Source organism: Ochotona princeps, chromosome 2, assembly GCF_030435755.1.
Source record: "Ochotona princeps isolate mOchPri1 chromosome 2, mOchPri1.hap1, whole genome shotgun sequence".
Taxonomy (NCBI): domain Eukaryota; kingdom Metazoa; phylum Chordata; class Mammalia; order Lagomorpha; family Ochotonidae; genus Ochotona; species Ochotona princeps.
Window position 1 is genome coordinate 73,482,960 of NC_080833.1, and position 14,764 is coordinate 73,497,723.

The window sequence follows — 14,764 nt, forward strand, 5'->3', positions numbered from 1 at the left end:
GCCAGTGGGAAACTTTCCATGGCCTATTCTGGGCTGTTTCCTATCATGCTTCTTGTGCTAACCTGCAGGGACTGTGTCCTGCCAGAGGAGTTGCCCAGGCTCCTCCATCAGAACCCCTCCCAATGCCAGATTTTGCGCATGCCAGGGGGTCCTTGAGCCAACCCTACCCAGTTCACCTCCTGTCCTAGCAGGAACAGTGGCTTTTCCTGGCTGGCTTTCACCCCATTCTGGTTCTTGTTGTTGGATGTTTCAGCCCAGCCATGGCTCATCCATACCCACATACAGCTCACGCATGGCTCAAGAGGGGATTGGGACCCAGCCTAATCAGTCCCACATCTACCCTCTGGTTCTTCATGACACCAGATGGTGTTAGGATCTGAACTGGCCTGGTGCATCCAATCCCAGCCCACACTAGTGCCTCGGGTGACTACAACTGTTTCCTAGATAGAATGCAGCCCCCATTCCAGCACACGTACCCCTTGGTGGGAACCTCAACCCAGTTAAGGCGTCTCCATGCCTCCCCAACTTGGCCTGTTCCTAGCTGTAGATCATGCGCCTGCCAGTGGTTGCTCTGACTCAGCTTATCTCAGTCCCTCACTTGTCCTGGCCTCTGCCTTAGCAGTGTGACTTAGCGTCCTTGACTCAACTAGCTACCTAAGCAGCGATTCAGACAACCAATACTCAAGAGCTCCCTGGCCGGGCGGCCAGCAGGCAGAGCCTTGCAACACATGGTGCACTGACCGCCCTGGGGGAGGCCGAGGACTCATTCACTGCCTTGCGGCAGTGTCTTTGGCGTGAGCCCCCAGCATTGGGTCCGACCCGACAGGGGCACCCCCCACAGCCACCACAATGTGAGGAGCGGCACTTGCCCCCGAATCCCAAGGCCTGAACCCCTCCCAAACTCACCCTGCCACAAGATATTAGCAGCTGGGCGGAGTTAGGAATTTTAACCCAGTTCCCAAGTTCCCTCATGGCGTACTTACCCTGAGGGAAGAGCTCTCTTGGTTCCTGGGGGAGGCCGAGGACTCGTTCACTGCCTTGCGGCAGTGTCTTTGGCGTGAGCCCCCAGCATTGGGTCCAACCCGACAGGGGCACCCCCCACAGCTGCCACACTGTGAGGAGCGGCAGTTGCCCCCGAATCCCAAGGCCCGAACCCCCCATCTCTCTCTTTCAACCAAAAGAATAGTAACATTGATAAGAAGACTTAGAGTCCTATGGGTCACTTCATTCCCATTTGTTAGCCAAGTGTTAGGTAATTTCCATATGTGTGTTCCCGGGGTAGCTTACACAGTTCTCTGGGGTGATTGTTGCTAATATCATCATTTTACAGGTATGAACACCAGGTGCAATAAGGTTAACTGCCTTGCCCAGTGTCATACAACTAAGTAAATGGTAGAATTGGGTTTTGGTTTTTTTTTTTTTAAGATTTATTCATTTTTATTACAAAATCAGAGAGATAGAGAGGAAGAGAGATAGAGAGGAAGATCTTCCGTCCAGTGATTCACTCACCAAGTGAGCACAACAGCCGGTGCTGTGCCGATCCGAAGCCAGGAGCCAGGAACCTCCTCCAGGTCTCCCACATAGGTGCAGGATCCCAATGCATTGGGCCGTCGTCCTCAACTGCTTTCCCAGGCCACAAGCAGGGAGCTGGATGAGAAGTGGAGCTGCCACTGGGATTAGAACTGTCACCCGTATGGGATCCCGGGGCATTCGAGGTGAGGACTACATCTGATGGTTCACTGCCCAAATGCCCAAAGCCAGATACCTGGAACTCCGTCTGGCAAAAACCCAAATACCTGAGCCATTATCCACTTTTTTCCCAGTTGTAGTGGGACATAAGTGTCTTGTTCAGTGGCTTAACCTGCTGTGCCAAGATGTCCACCCCTATTTCATAGTTTTTGAACCGTTTGTATCCAGTTGAAAGAATTTCTCTTTTTAAGTATTGGTGGTTTTTAAGTGAAAAAGCTGATCTTAAGAATTTTTCTCTAGTGTAATAAAAATAAACTGGGTTTTATGGGAAAGGGAAGGAGGTTGGAATATTTTTGTTTATCATATGTACTTGCTTTGCTTTTTGTTTGGGGGACTAAAAGTTATTAAGATAAACAGGTTTATTTATAGAAAATAGAAAATCCTATTTCTGAAGTTTGACCATGTATTAATGAGCTGGCTATTGGAAGTTAGCAGGTGAGTAGGAACGTGTTGGTAGCTGGGGATATGATTTGAATAGTGAAGCCCAAGTGCTGATGTAGGCTGTGTGTTAGATCATTTTGATTAAGATCTCAGTGAATTGAATTAGTGCCGTAGTATCCAGTAAAGGTGGTATTGCAGTGTCCTGATTTAATATCTTTCACTAGGAGATGGCTGGTTTATTTTGTTCATCAAATTTTTAAATATTAGTGGGATAATTTCTGTTATGCTAAGACCTGGAACATTCATGCATATTCAAACAGGTTTTGAATACCCTGCAGTTTTTCCTCTTTGCTATTGGCTATCCTTGAGTTCTTTTGATTGATGGGGAGAAGTACCTCTCCTAAATAATAAGAAGGACCCATAAAGGAGCAAAACCCAAACTGTTTTTCCACTTTCATATTATCTATTGAAACATGTGGAAGGTGAATTGCAGTAGGCACTTTTTTGTTTGTTTGTTTGTTTGCTTGCTTTGAAAGCCAAAGAAAGAAAAAGACAGAGAGATTTTCCATCTGCTAGTTCACTTTCCAGATGGCAGCAATGGCCAATCCAAAACCAGGAGCCAAGAGATTCATGGGAGTCTCCCAGATGAAGATGGAGGCCCAAACACCAATACCATGTTTTGCTGCTTCTCCCCTGTCATTAGCAGGGAGCTGGACTGGAAGTGAAACAGCCAGGACAAGAACTGGCACTCTTATGGAATGACGTCTCAAGTGACAGCTTTACCTGTTCTGCCACAATGCCGACTACAAGTGGACGTATTTTAGCTGCTAAATTAAACCCAAATAATCAAGTAAAATGATTTCTCTTGCTTAGAAGACTAGGCATGAAAGATCCAAGCTCTTTGGGCAGCTTTGTTCCACATTGTTACTTAGGGTTCCAGGTTCCTTCCCTGTTTTTGCTCTGCCATTCTTCAGGAGGCTGTTCTTATTTGTTTAGTTGAATTTGGGTTACTGCTCTATCTGCCTTCTAGCCGCTGGGAAGAAAATGGCAGGAAAACAGTTTCCTTCTAATCAAGTGATCCAGAAGTTACCCACACCAGCTGGCTACCTCCAGTCCACTTGAATGCTCTTCATCATGGGGCCATAACAACTGCAAGGAAGACTAAAACTCTGAGTGTGGGAGGAGGGAGGAGTGGGTTCTGGAGGGAACTCAGTCTGCCAGAGTGGGTTAGAAGGTTTAACCCGCTGGCCAAAATGAGGTTTGAAGATCATCTACAGGTTTTCTTGGTGGCAGCACTGAAGTCCCTCAAGAGCACACCAACTAGAAGCTAGGTAAGTAGAGATTCAGGGTTGAAAACACATCCTAGTGGCAGGTGTTGTGGCACAGAACATTAAGCCACCACTTGGGATACCCGTGTCCCATCTGGAGTCCTGGCTACTCTGCTTCTGATATAGCTGCCTACCAATATGCCTGGAAACAGGATGATAGTTGAAGTACATGGGTTCTGCCACCCCCATGGGAGACCAGATGCAGTTCCTGGTTCTGGTGTCAGTTTGGCACAGCCCTAGCTTGTAAAGAGTAAACCAGTGAACAAAACAAATCAATATAGTGCCCTCTCTCTAACTCTCTTTCAAGTAATAGATAAACAAATATTTTAAAGAGTAGTCATCTTTCATGCTTATTCATTTTTAATTAGTTTTAATTCTATGAATGTGCATTTTAATTACCAAAATTATCTGCATAATCATTCTGTGGAAACTTTCAATATTTCAGCCTCTCTCTTAATATCCTGCTTTTCTGCATTCAAGCAAACTCATCAAAAATTTTTTCATGTCGTCTAATTCCAGAGAAGTCACACGCACACATGTGATGGGAGTAGAGACTGTGAGCTCAACTCAAATCAGTTCCATACCCTATGCCTTGCCTGTCTTATATTCTGTTCAGATAGAGGTGTAAGAAAAAAAGTAAATTATCTCCAGAAAAGCATGCTGTGAGTTAGGACCTGTGAGAAATTGGATATGATGGGCAGTCAGAAACCTTCCACTCTGTCATCACTAAGGGCCAAAGGTTTATTTTTAGCATGGTAGAAAGATAGATATGTATAGTTGTTTTGTTATTGTTTTTTTTAATGAGCTAAGTTGGCATAAGTGGTAAAACCACTGCTTTAGAAGATGCCTTTGTGTAGCAAATCTAAGTCAATCCATCTTCAGAAATTCAGAAATATTGTGTTTAATCATAAGTGTTGGCCTACTTTTTTTTTTCACTTTAAAAAATTTTTGGCATGCAGCTTGGATCCCTGACTCCAGCCACTGTGTGCACGTGGTGAACTGTCCCTGGGCCTGGGTACACGCAGGGAGGAAGTCTTGGGGGCTGGGTAGGCCGGGGCCCACCCTCCGCCCTCATTGAGTGGTGGATGGGATTGGGGAGGGGCACGACCTTGGCCCTGGGGGTTTAAACTTCCAGCAGCCTGCTAGCTGCTGGTGGGTGCCAGGCCTGGGCATGTCCATGCTCGCATCCCTGACTCCAGCACCACGTGCACGTGGTAAGCTGTCCCCGGGAGGCCAGTGTGCCATTTGGTGCCAGTCTGCACCTGCTGGCCACCCGACCACGAGCTCTGGGGTTTTGGTTGTTTGAATTGCTGCTTAGGTAGCTCCACGTTGAACCCACTGTGCTTCTGGGATGTGAATCAATCTAAAGATTTCCAATGACAATAACTTTTCCTTTGAAGAACTTGTAATCACTGAATAATGCTGACCACCAAACACCAGTCCATGCAGAAGCTAAGACTCAGGGCTTGTCTAGCAGGATCATATCCTATTACCTGACATGATGATGGATCAGGAGACGGGTCACATTAGGCAGGACTATGACATTAGCACTCGAGAGAACCATATCCAGGGGTAGATTCTGTGGGGGGGTGTGTGGGCCAAACCCTATGGAAATTCTTGACCCATGGTTAGCCAAGAGTTGGCGGGGTGGGGGTGATGGAATAAGTTAGTTGTGACCAAGGAGACTGCCATCAATCACATGTAAAGGAACCCGCAGCAGTCTGGACTGGTCAAGGCAGCAGCACCCGAATGTGCATCCTGAATAGGGTGTGGGGTGGGCCGGGCTGCAACGTTCACCAGCTCATACAAGGGCCAAATGGAAGGCCAGACTTCGCTGGGCAGTGGCCTAAAACCCAATGGCATGTATGAGATCTGGGTCTGGGAGTGGATCAAGTGGAGGAACTTGGGAAACTCCCCTGGTGAGTCATAGCTCCCACTGGTGAACATGTGGTCCAGACCTGGGGGTCAGACAAGCGGGGCAAAGTGGCTCCAACAGCTGGCCAATGTGTGAATGGTAATGGAACGGGGTGTACCGGGCAGGACTGAACAATCCTTAGCCCACAAACAAAACTAGATACCAGGATGGAGCATAGGTCATGCCAAGCGAGGCTCTTGCACCTACTGGTCTGTGTGAGCCAGGGATGCTGAGCCATAGTGTCTAAGGCAGGGGTCGGGACAGGTGAGGGGCTGAGCCAAGCTGAGTCAGAACAACCACAGGCATGCCCGTGATCTATGGTTGGGAACAGGCCCAGTTGGGGAGATAAGGGGACACACTAGCTGGGTTGAGGTTCCTACCAAGGGGCGCGTGGGATGGAATGAGGGCTGCATTCTGATCAGGATATGGTTGTAGTCTCCCTTGGCACATGTGTGTACTGGGACTGGATGCACCAAGCCGGGCCAGACTCCAACACCGTCAGGTGTTCTGGAGGACCAGGGGAGATGTGGGATAGACTAGGCTAGGTCTCAACCCCTACTGAGCCATGTGTGAGCCGTATATGGGTATGGACGAGCCACGGTTGGACTGAAACATCCAACAGCAAGAACCAGATTGGGTTGAAGGCCAATCAGGAAAAGCCACTGTTCTTGCTAGAATAGGAGGTGAACTGAGTAGGGCTGGCTCATGAACTCCCTGGTATGCGCAAAATCTGGCATTGAGAGAGGTTCTGATGGAGGAGCCTGGGCAACTCCTCTGGCAGGACACAGACCCTGCAGGTAAGCACAAGAAACATGATAGGAAACAGCCCAGAACAGGCCATGGAACGTTTCCCACTGGCATACATTTGGCATGGATCGGGGGCAGACCAAGCTGAATCAGTTCACATCATCCACTGCCAAATCCGAGCACCAGAACAGTGAGGGATGAGCCAGGTTTGGTCGCAACAAAAACCAGTACACAATACGGAATGCCAAGGTGAGGTTACCTGTACCGGATGTGACTGCAGCGCCCAACCAGCACACGTGAGAACTAGGAAGGGAGGGGGCGGAATTGGCAGGGGGAATTTGTGGGGGTTCCCTTGCTAGACAGCTACTCCCACTGGAGAGTGTGAGCTGGGATGAGGGCAGACCAGACTGAGCAGGGCTACAACACCTGTGCGCCTCATGTGGACTAGATCAGGGAAAAGCCAGGTTGGGCGGATTATTCCTACTGGTGCAAACAAAATTATAGCGGGTGAGGGTTGTTTGGGCTTAGCTGCAGCATAAGCTGGCACTAGGGGCTAATTCTGTCAAGTCAAATCGCAGAACCACCTGGAGAGTGCATAATCCAGGAGTGGGAGAGGCCTGGGAGGGAAATAGTGGGCTCCTCCCTCTTAGGTTACCACTCCCACTGGGGAGCACGAAAACCAGGACAGGGGCTGGGTTGGCTAGACAGATACCCAACAGCATCCGTGAGGGCTGGATAGTGGAGCTGGTTAGATGGAACAAGGTTTTAATATCCATTGACATGTACGAGAGCCGAATGGGATGTGGGACAGACTGGTCTTCTGCTACACATACTGGCAAACCAGGGTAGAGGGCGGGCCTGATGGGGTTATTGTGGGTCGTTCCGGCTCGGCTGCAGCTCCCACTGGTTTATGCGAGTGCCGAGTTTGTGCTGGGCAGAACCAGACTGGACTGCAACACCCATTGGTTCCAGTGGAGGTCAGGGCTGAAAACAGAACCAACCCAGCTTGCAACCGCCAGCTGATCAGGGCGATGGACTGTGCCAGGCCCTGTACTTGCTAGTACATACAAGAATCTGGTCTGGGAACACCTCAGACAAAGTTTCTTTGGAGATCTCCCCAATCAAAATGCCGGACTTAGAACCCTAACCAAGAAAAGACAGAAGACAGAACAGGTCAATCAACCACCTCAGTTCCATGTTGGCAGTGAAATACTGGGCAAACGGAGACTCTGTGATGAACTACGTCAATCAGTGGATTCTTCAAAGACCTCATCGTGCTTGGAGTGGTGAGATTGGCAGTGATTCATAACTGGTGAACTATCGAAACCACTTGAGCAAGAACCTCAGAGCATGCCCTACGTCCGGGACCTGAGGTGGGTGGGAAACTGGGTGGGGTTTTTCCCTCAATATTCCCCTTTAAACATGAAGGAAACAATATGGAACTAATAGTGTTACCCATTTTCCTATAGCCCTTGAGCCTTTTAACCCTAATTAACTATGTAAAGATTGTCAAAAATATAATAAAAAGAAAAAAGTTAAAAAAAATTTTTGGCATGCACACAGCCCCACCCACAAACACAGACACAGAACCTGGGAAGGCTGTAATGAACTGTCAGAATACGTCTGTGAAGACATGTTACCATTCTGTCCTGAGCTTCTAGAGATGCATCTTTAATACTATGAATCCTTAAGTAAACAGTCTTTCCAGTAACCCTTTACGGATGTTACTCGTGCAGGCAGTTTGTGCAGAGCTATGCTTGTTGTGCGAAGGCTGTAATGCCTTCTGCATGATCCCCTTCGAAACACAAAACAACACACATTTTCAAAACCACATAGAATATATTTTGTAAATAACAATACATGTGTAGATGTGCATACCCAGGTCCTCAAAGCTAACTCTTTGTTATAAGGCATTAGTTTAAATCATTAAAAAAAAAAAAAGAGTGATTTTAAGTCAGAGTAGTGACTTAAAAAGTAGGCTTTGTGTAAACTACATTGGTCGAGGGAAGGCAATTTCAGTGGAAGAGAATGTAGTCAGCAAAGGTGTATAGGGGATGCTCATGATGTTTGAGCAACTACAAAACAGGTGCACACAGGACCTGACACAATAGTTCATTGGCTAAATCCTCACCTTGCAAGCACTAGGATCCCATATGGGTGTCAGTTCATATCCTGGTTACTTCATTTCCCATCCAGCTCCCTGCTTGTGGGATGGAAAAGTGGTAGAGGATGGCCCAAGTCATTTGGAACCTGTGCCCATGTGGGAGACACAGAAGAAGCTCCTGGTTCCAATCTGTTGTGGCCATTTGGGGAGAAACTAATGAATGGAAGATCATTCTCTCTGTCTCTGCTTCTCTCCATGAAGCTGATCTGCTTTTCCAATAAACATAAAGCTTTTTAGAAAAAAATGGAAGGCACACAAAAGTAAGGCTATCCTAGTACTTTGGAATCAGATTATAAAGACTTTCTCTCTGTTTTTTTAAGATTGATATGTTTGTTTATTTGGGAGACAGAGTTACACAAACCCAACATGAACCAGGATGTACTTAATTATATGGGAGACTTAACATTTATATAGTGAAAGAATTCTTATAAACATTGCCATAAAACAAAGTTGTGAGAAAAATTCACGTTGTCCCTCTTGGTAACCTTTGATTCATTATCGTCTTACCTACTCTTGTCCATGTACTTAATAACACAGCACATTGAGATGGTAGGACTGCGAGGCTCGGTTTGTTGTCTCATGTGTGCCACTTTGCCTTTGTTCCAGACCTTTGATGAGTGTGTAGCCGAGGGCGGCTCCGACTGTGCTCCAGAGAAGCTCTGGCTTCAAATCCCGTTCTTCTGTGGCCACAGCTCAGAATGCTGGTAGGGAGATAAAGTTAGCTTGACTTTCCCGTTTTCCTTGTTATCACTGTATTCTGTTTCACAAGTGTGACTGTGTAGTCAAGGGCTGGGTGCAGGGAAATCAATGAAGGACCAGGCAGAAAGCAACACACCATTAAGTAATGCCTGGTTCTGTGGTTATCTTGGAATGCATTAAGAAGATTTCTCATTTGTAATACCCTGACAGTGCTTGCCAGCACAGTTCTGAATTATAGACCAGGGGTCATTTTATAAATTGTATTTTGTTTGAGTCATTCGTGATGAATCAAGAAAAGGCTTAGTGGGTAAATTATTCATTTGGTTTTACTGTTACAATGGTTTTGACTTTAAGGGAATCCAAGGTTATGCTTACAGTTTAGTTTGCTAATAATCATAAGGTGGAAGATAGAAACTTATTTTTAATATAGAATTTTCTTCCTGAGAATATGCTGAGTTTTCAGTTCCTAAAAGTAATTGTGTGTTTTTATTGGCTGCATTCAGTCATTTTAATAGGAAAAGTAGAAGACAACAGCACATTCAGTGTTAATATATTCCTGAAAACCATAATGAGAAATGCAAAGAGGTTCTTCATTACTGGAGCTGTATTATTAAATTACTGTGAAGTTTAAGGTCCTAAATGCTTCAGAACATTGTAAGAGCTCAAGAAGAATTGGGAACATAGGAAGAATGTTTTCTCAATTGTGAAACATTTCCTTAGGACAAGGATTGGCAGACTATGGCATGTACATCAGATGTGTCCCATCATCTGTTTTTAAAAATCAAGTTTTATCAAAGCACAACCACATATATTGATGTAGTACTGTCTGTGATTGTTTTTGCACGGCAGCACAAGAGCTGAGTAATTGTGAGTGCTCTAGGCTTTTCAACTATAGAATGTTGCTCTATTGAGCGCTGTGGAGATTTTAGATATTCCAAAGTCAGAAAACAGGAAGGGGCCTTAGAAATGAACTGCTTTTCTTCCTCTTCACTCCTACCCTTCTTTTAACAGCTGAGAAAACAGAAAGGGAAATCCCACCCACTGAAGAACACACTGCTGGTTAAAGACAGAACACGAATTGAGGTTAATTAAAGGATGTTTCATGCCAAAAGGAACCTGGAAATATAGTTTATTTAGGACCCAATTTTTGTTAACAGCATTATCTGTCCATCTAAACAAAAATAAAAATAAAAGATTCTTAGAGCTGTTTATTATCTGTTTTCTGTTCCTTAGAGATCTCAGAAAATGGTAAGCTCACCAAAGTCCTAAGCAAGTTAATAAGAACAGTAAACTTAAGTTGTGTAGACCTTGCTGGAGAGCTCTTAAAATGAACCAGTTTTAGACTAGCAAATTAAGTGCATTGGTACTACATCAGATGGGAGGGGATATATGTTATATTTAAGTTCTAAAAACTGCCCTCCACCTAAACTTTGTTCATGTTAAACATGGTTTAGTCAAGTTTGAATTAAGTGCCACATAGTTCAGTAGAAACTGGAGATGGGAGCAAAGGAAATTAAAAGCAGGTGTTTTTCCACAAAAGACATTAATAAAGAACGTGAAGCCTTTGAATGTACATGTGTTTATCTACTTTTTCCATTACAGTCAGTGTGAGAGTCTTCAGAAATACTCAGCAGGTTTCATAACCCGGTTTCTAATTCCTCTTCTTTGGTTTCAGGAATGTGGGAAGCAGGTGGGCTATGGATCAAGCCAAGTACAACCTAGTCAATGAGTATTTCCTGGTGGGAGTCACTGAAGAGCTGGAAGACTTCATCATGTTACTGGAGGCAGCTTTACCCCGATTTTTCAGGGGCGCTACAGAACTCTATCGTACAGGTACAGAAACAACAGATTTTTCTTTAAAGCTGCTCGTAATCCTCTTGTTTCTTATGGCTTAAAAAAAAATACAAAGCATCGTCAAAAAGTTTATGGAAAATGTGTATAATGAAAAAACTGTTGACAGATGTCAGATTCTTGCTCCAGAATAAGCCTCTTTTCGTTCCTCTCATGTCTTTTTTCCTCAGGTGCTGGTGCTCAGGTCAGCATGACTTGGTTATAGAGAAGGCAGGTTATGAGAAATCAGAATTAAAAACAATAGATAGTGTATCTTTTTAAGATTTATTTTTATTTGTATTGGAAAGTCAAATATATAGAGGAGAGGAGAGACAGAGAGGAAGATCTTCGTCCGCTGATTACTCCCCAAGTGACCACAACAGCTGGAACTGCACCAATCCAAAGCCAGGAGACAGGAGCCTTCTCTGGGTCTCCCATGTGATTGCACGGTCCCAAGGCCTTGGGATGTCCTTGACTGCTTTCCCAGGCCACAAGCAGGGAGCTGGATGGGAAGCGGGGCTGCAAGGATTAGAATCGGTGCCCCGGTGCCCATATGGGATCCCAGAGCATGCAAGGCAAAGACTTTAGCCATTAGGCTACCACACCAGGCCCGTGTGTCATTTTTAAAAATAAACTGGAGCACCAAGCACTTGCTAAGAGGGCATATGTGGCAATGGCCTTTTACTATTTGACATTTCATTGTAGTCTAATGAAAGTTCCACTATGAAATGGGCTCCATGTTTTTCTGAACTATGTTAATAAAATAATTACGTTACCTATATTTCAGTGTGAACTTAAGCCATCTCTTCAGATAAAGAGACGTTGATCTTTGGTGTGTTCTCCTAAAAGTTATTTACCTTTCTTTTTTTTTTTTTTTTCCCTTTGTAAGTAGGAAAGAAATCTCACCTTAGGAAAACCACAGAGAAGAAACTCCCCACTAAACAAACTATTGCCAAACTACAGCAGTCTGACATTTGGAAAATGGAGAATGAGTTCTACGAGTTTGCACTGGAGCAGTTCCAGTTCATCAGAGCCCATGCCGTTCGGGAAAAAGATGGAGATCTCTACGTCCTCGCACAGAACTTTTTTTATGAAAAGATTTACCCCAAGTCAAACTGAATCCCAGGAGTGACTTAGATTCTTGAATAGAACTCTGACCCTGATTTCACCTTCATTCTCGCTCTGCAACCAGAGATTGCTGACCCTGTAGACGGCAGTTTGTGTTGAGCTGAGTTTGGAAGGGGTAATAATACCAGGGAGGTAGTGTCTGTATGGTAGAGGATTTATGTTTCAAGCATTTTTCCTTTTTCTGGATAAATTTTGGTGAGAATTATGACCCTCCTTCCTAAGGTGGGAGAAACAAACCGTGTTATCACCGAAAATAAACACAAGCAGATCTAGTCCAAAGGCTAAATACAATTTCAGAAAAGGGTCTGATATTCTGGGTTTTGGCAAAGCATTTTTTTCAACTACCCATGAATGAAGGTTGATCCATTTGACACTAAGGCCTGCGCTGGCAGTTCGGGTTAGACACCTCTACTGAATAGTGTTAATAACTGTTGGGCAGTGTGTGCTTTGTTGCTGCAAATCATGTCTCTTGAAACTTGTTGGAATGTGGGATCACGTTTGCTAAGATATGTTTCTGCTTGTAGTTGGATTTACCCATTTTATGTAGGTGGTTTTAATTTTTTTAAATAATCATTAGTATGAAATAACAGCTCAAACCATGAATAATGCTATAAGAAGATAAGAGTCAAGGCAGTATTACTTATTTCCGTCTCCCCAATATTTATTATTGGGAATAAACCTTAAAGAACATCGGTATTATCTGAAATTTTAGCTAAAACTTAAACACATTAACATCAAAAAAGGCAGTGTACTGTTTGTTTCTCCATGGGTTATTTGTAAAGCTGTAAACTGAGCTATCAAGGCCTCCTCTTAGGACTCCATTGGTGAGCTGTGGTGTGGGGCGGGTTTTCCTACTTCTGTACTTTTACCTGTAGACTATTTTTAATAAGGTGCTTTATAATGTGTTTTAAAGCATTGCATTTATGGGCAAAAAAAAAGAGGAAAATGCTGTAAATAGTGCATATTTTATGTATTTGGACCAAAAGGTTACAAATAATCAGACAAAAGTGATTTTGCACCTGTTTTATTATGTCAACTAAAACCATCAGACTTACTGTCCTTTTATTTCTCATTTAACTTTAATGTTAAGACATCAGTGAAATGAACTTCAATCACCTTTCGATTTTGATACACAATACATTACTCATCTCTGGAGGTAGTAGTTGTAGTGGAAGGAGCACAGGACAAGAAGTCGAAACACTTGACTTCCAGTCTCTGCTCTGCCACTTACCAGCTGTGTGACCATGGGCAAGTCCCTTAACCTCTCGTTGCCTCAACTTCCTCATCTTGAAATGAGGCTGATAAAACCTGCTGTACCTACCTCACAGGGCTGTTGTGAGGCTGGATGAGAGGACACGTGAAGCACTGTGGAACTGCAAAGCAGTGAGAGAGAAAAGGTGTTGTAGAGACATCTGTAACACGTGGGGTCGAACTTTTTTTTAGCAAAGGAAAGTCCATTTGGGGTTGGAAAAAAAAAAGTTAATTTGACATAAAGTTGTGTTTAATAAGTGTCTTCTCAGTGTTTCACCTTCCATTTTCAACAACTACTGAGCTGTGAAAGCCCCGTGAGCTCCCGGTCCCCGAGCAGCTGCCAAGTTCCCTGTCGTCGGTGGCCTGCTTGGCTGATCTGGGACAGGAAAGTCTCGCTCTGCAGAGTTGACTGATTTTTTTTTTTCTGTTTTTGTTTTCTAATATCATTCAGAAATGACAGCTGTTTTATACCTGTGCTTTTTAAGGTGTATTTTCCAGGGGTTAAAGTTCCCTGTGCGTTCTTCTCCTTCTTAAAGTAAAAGAGAGAAAGAATTTTAAGAACACTTTTCTAAAAGAACAATCTTTAATATGTTTAGCTTACATAACTGTTTCTAAAGGCTTCCCCACACTGTAAGTCTTTGAGGTTATTAATTGTATGGGTGGGAGGGAGGATGCATTACTTACAGAAAATATTACTGATCCACTGGAATGATAAACAGTCATTTTAGTATCCTTCTCCCCCAGGAATATGGAAATGTTAAGAGCCTGAGGCAGGAGTGTGACTGAGATGCCACAGCGGACACCTGTGTCCCACACAGGGTGTCCCTGTGCTGTTTCCTGGCTCTTGCTGACAGCAGCTTCTTGCTCATGCAGCCCCCACTAGACGGTGCTGACAGCCCAAATGCTCCCCGGGTGAGTTCTGGCTCAACTTCTCGACTTTGACCCATCCCAGCTCATTATGGGTGTTTGGGGAGTGAACCAGCAGATGGCAATGCCCACCCTGTGTGTCAATTTTGTTTTTTATAAAGAGAATATAGCCAGGCATATATACTTTCCTGGTTTTTGTTTTCCCTTTCTTTAATGTTTCTAAATTAACTTCTAAAGGTATTTGCTGAAAACAAACTGTTTGGTGTTTATGTGCTAATGGAACAAACCGCAGGTTCTCTGAGTACACGCTAAGATCTTCTGAGGTGCATGAACTGTTTTTAGATACCCAGAGCAGCTCCTGGAGCACTGAAGCAGGCTCAGCGAGTTTTCTGTGTAGGTAGAGATTCTTGGCTTCACTGGCCTTGTGTTCTCTGTCATAAATCAACTGTCCCTGTTGCACAAAAGCAGCTATGAACAGTATCTTAACAGCTGAGTGCGGCCATGTTCCAATAAAACTTTATTTGCAAAAACACAATACACTGGATAGGGATGTGGGCTCCTAACTCCTGCACTAGAGAAATCATTATTTATGCAGAAGTCATGTTTGTATCCATCTTCAAGTGATCTAAAAGAGTTTATATACTTCCACAAGCTCCTGACATATCCAAATAACTTCCTGATTTATTCTCCCGCAGAGTCACAAGC

The 14,764-nt window shown here is 44.3% G+C and overlaps 1 protein-coding gene across 3 annotated transcripts in view; it reads left to right on the plus strand.

The window, feature by feature from the left end:
- HS2ST1 (heparan sulfate 2-O-sulfotransferase 1) overlaps positions 1-13,829 on the plus strand; it is a 162,213-nt gene extending 148,384 nt beyond the window's left edge. For 2 of the 3 annotated variants that reach the window (XM_036494446.2, XM_058658873.1), the window contains exons 5-7: positions 8,891-8,988; positions 10,659-10,816; positions 11,703-13,829. In XM_036494446.2, the coding sequence (XP_036350339.2) occupies positions 8,891-8,988; positions 10,659-10,816; positions 11,703-11,932 (486 nt within the window). In that variant the 3' untranslated portion in view covers positions 11,933-13,829. The remainder of the gene's footprint in view (positions 1-8,890; positions 8,989-10,658; positions 10,817-11,702) is intronic. The other variant, XM_004582077.4, reaches the window with a different exon arrangement.
- The last annotated feature ends 935 nt before the right edge of the window (positions 13,830-14,764 follow it).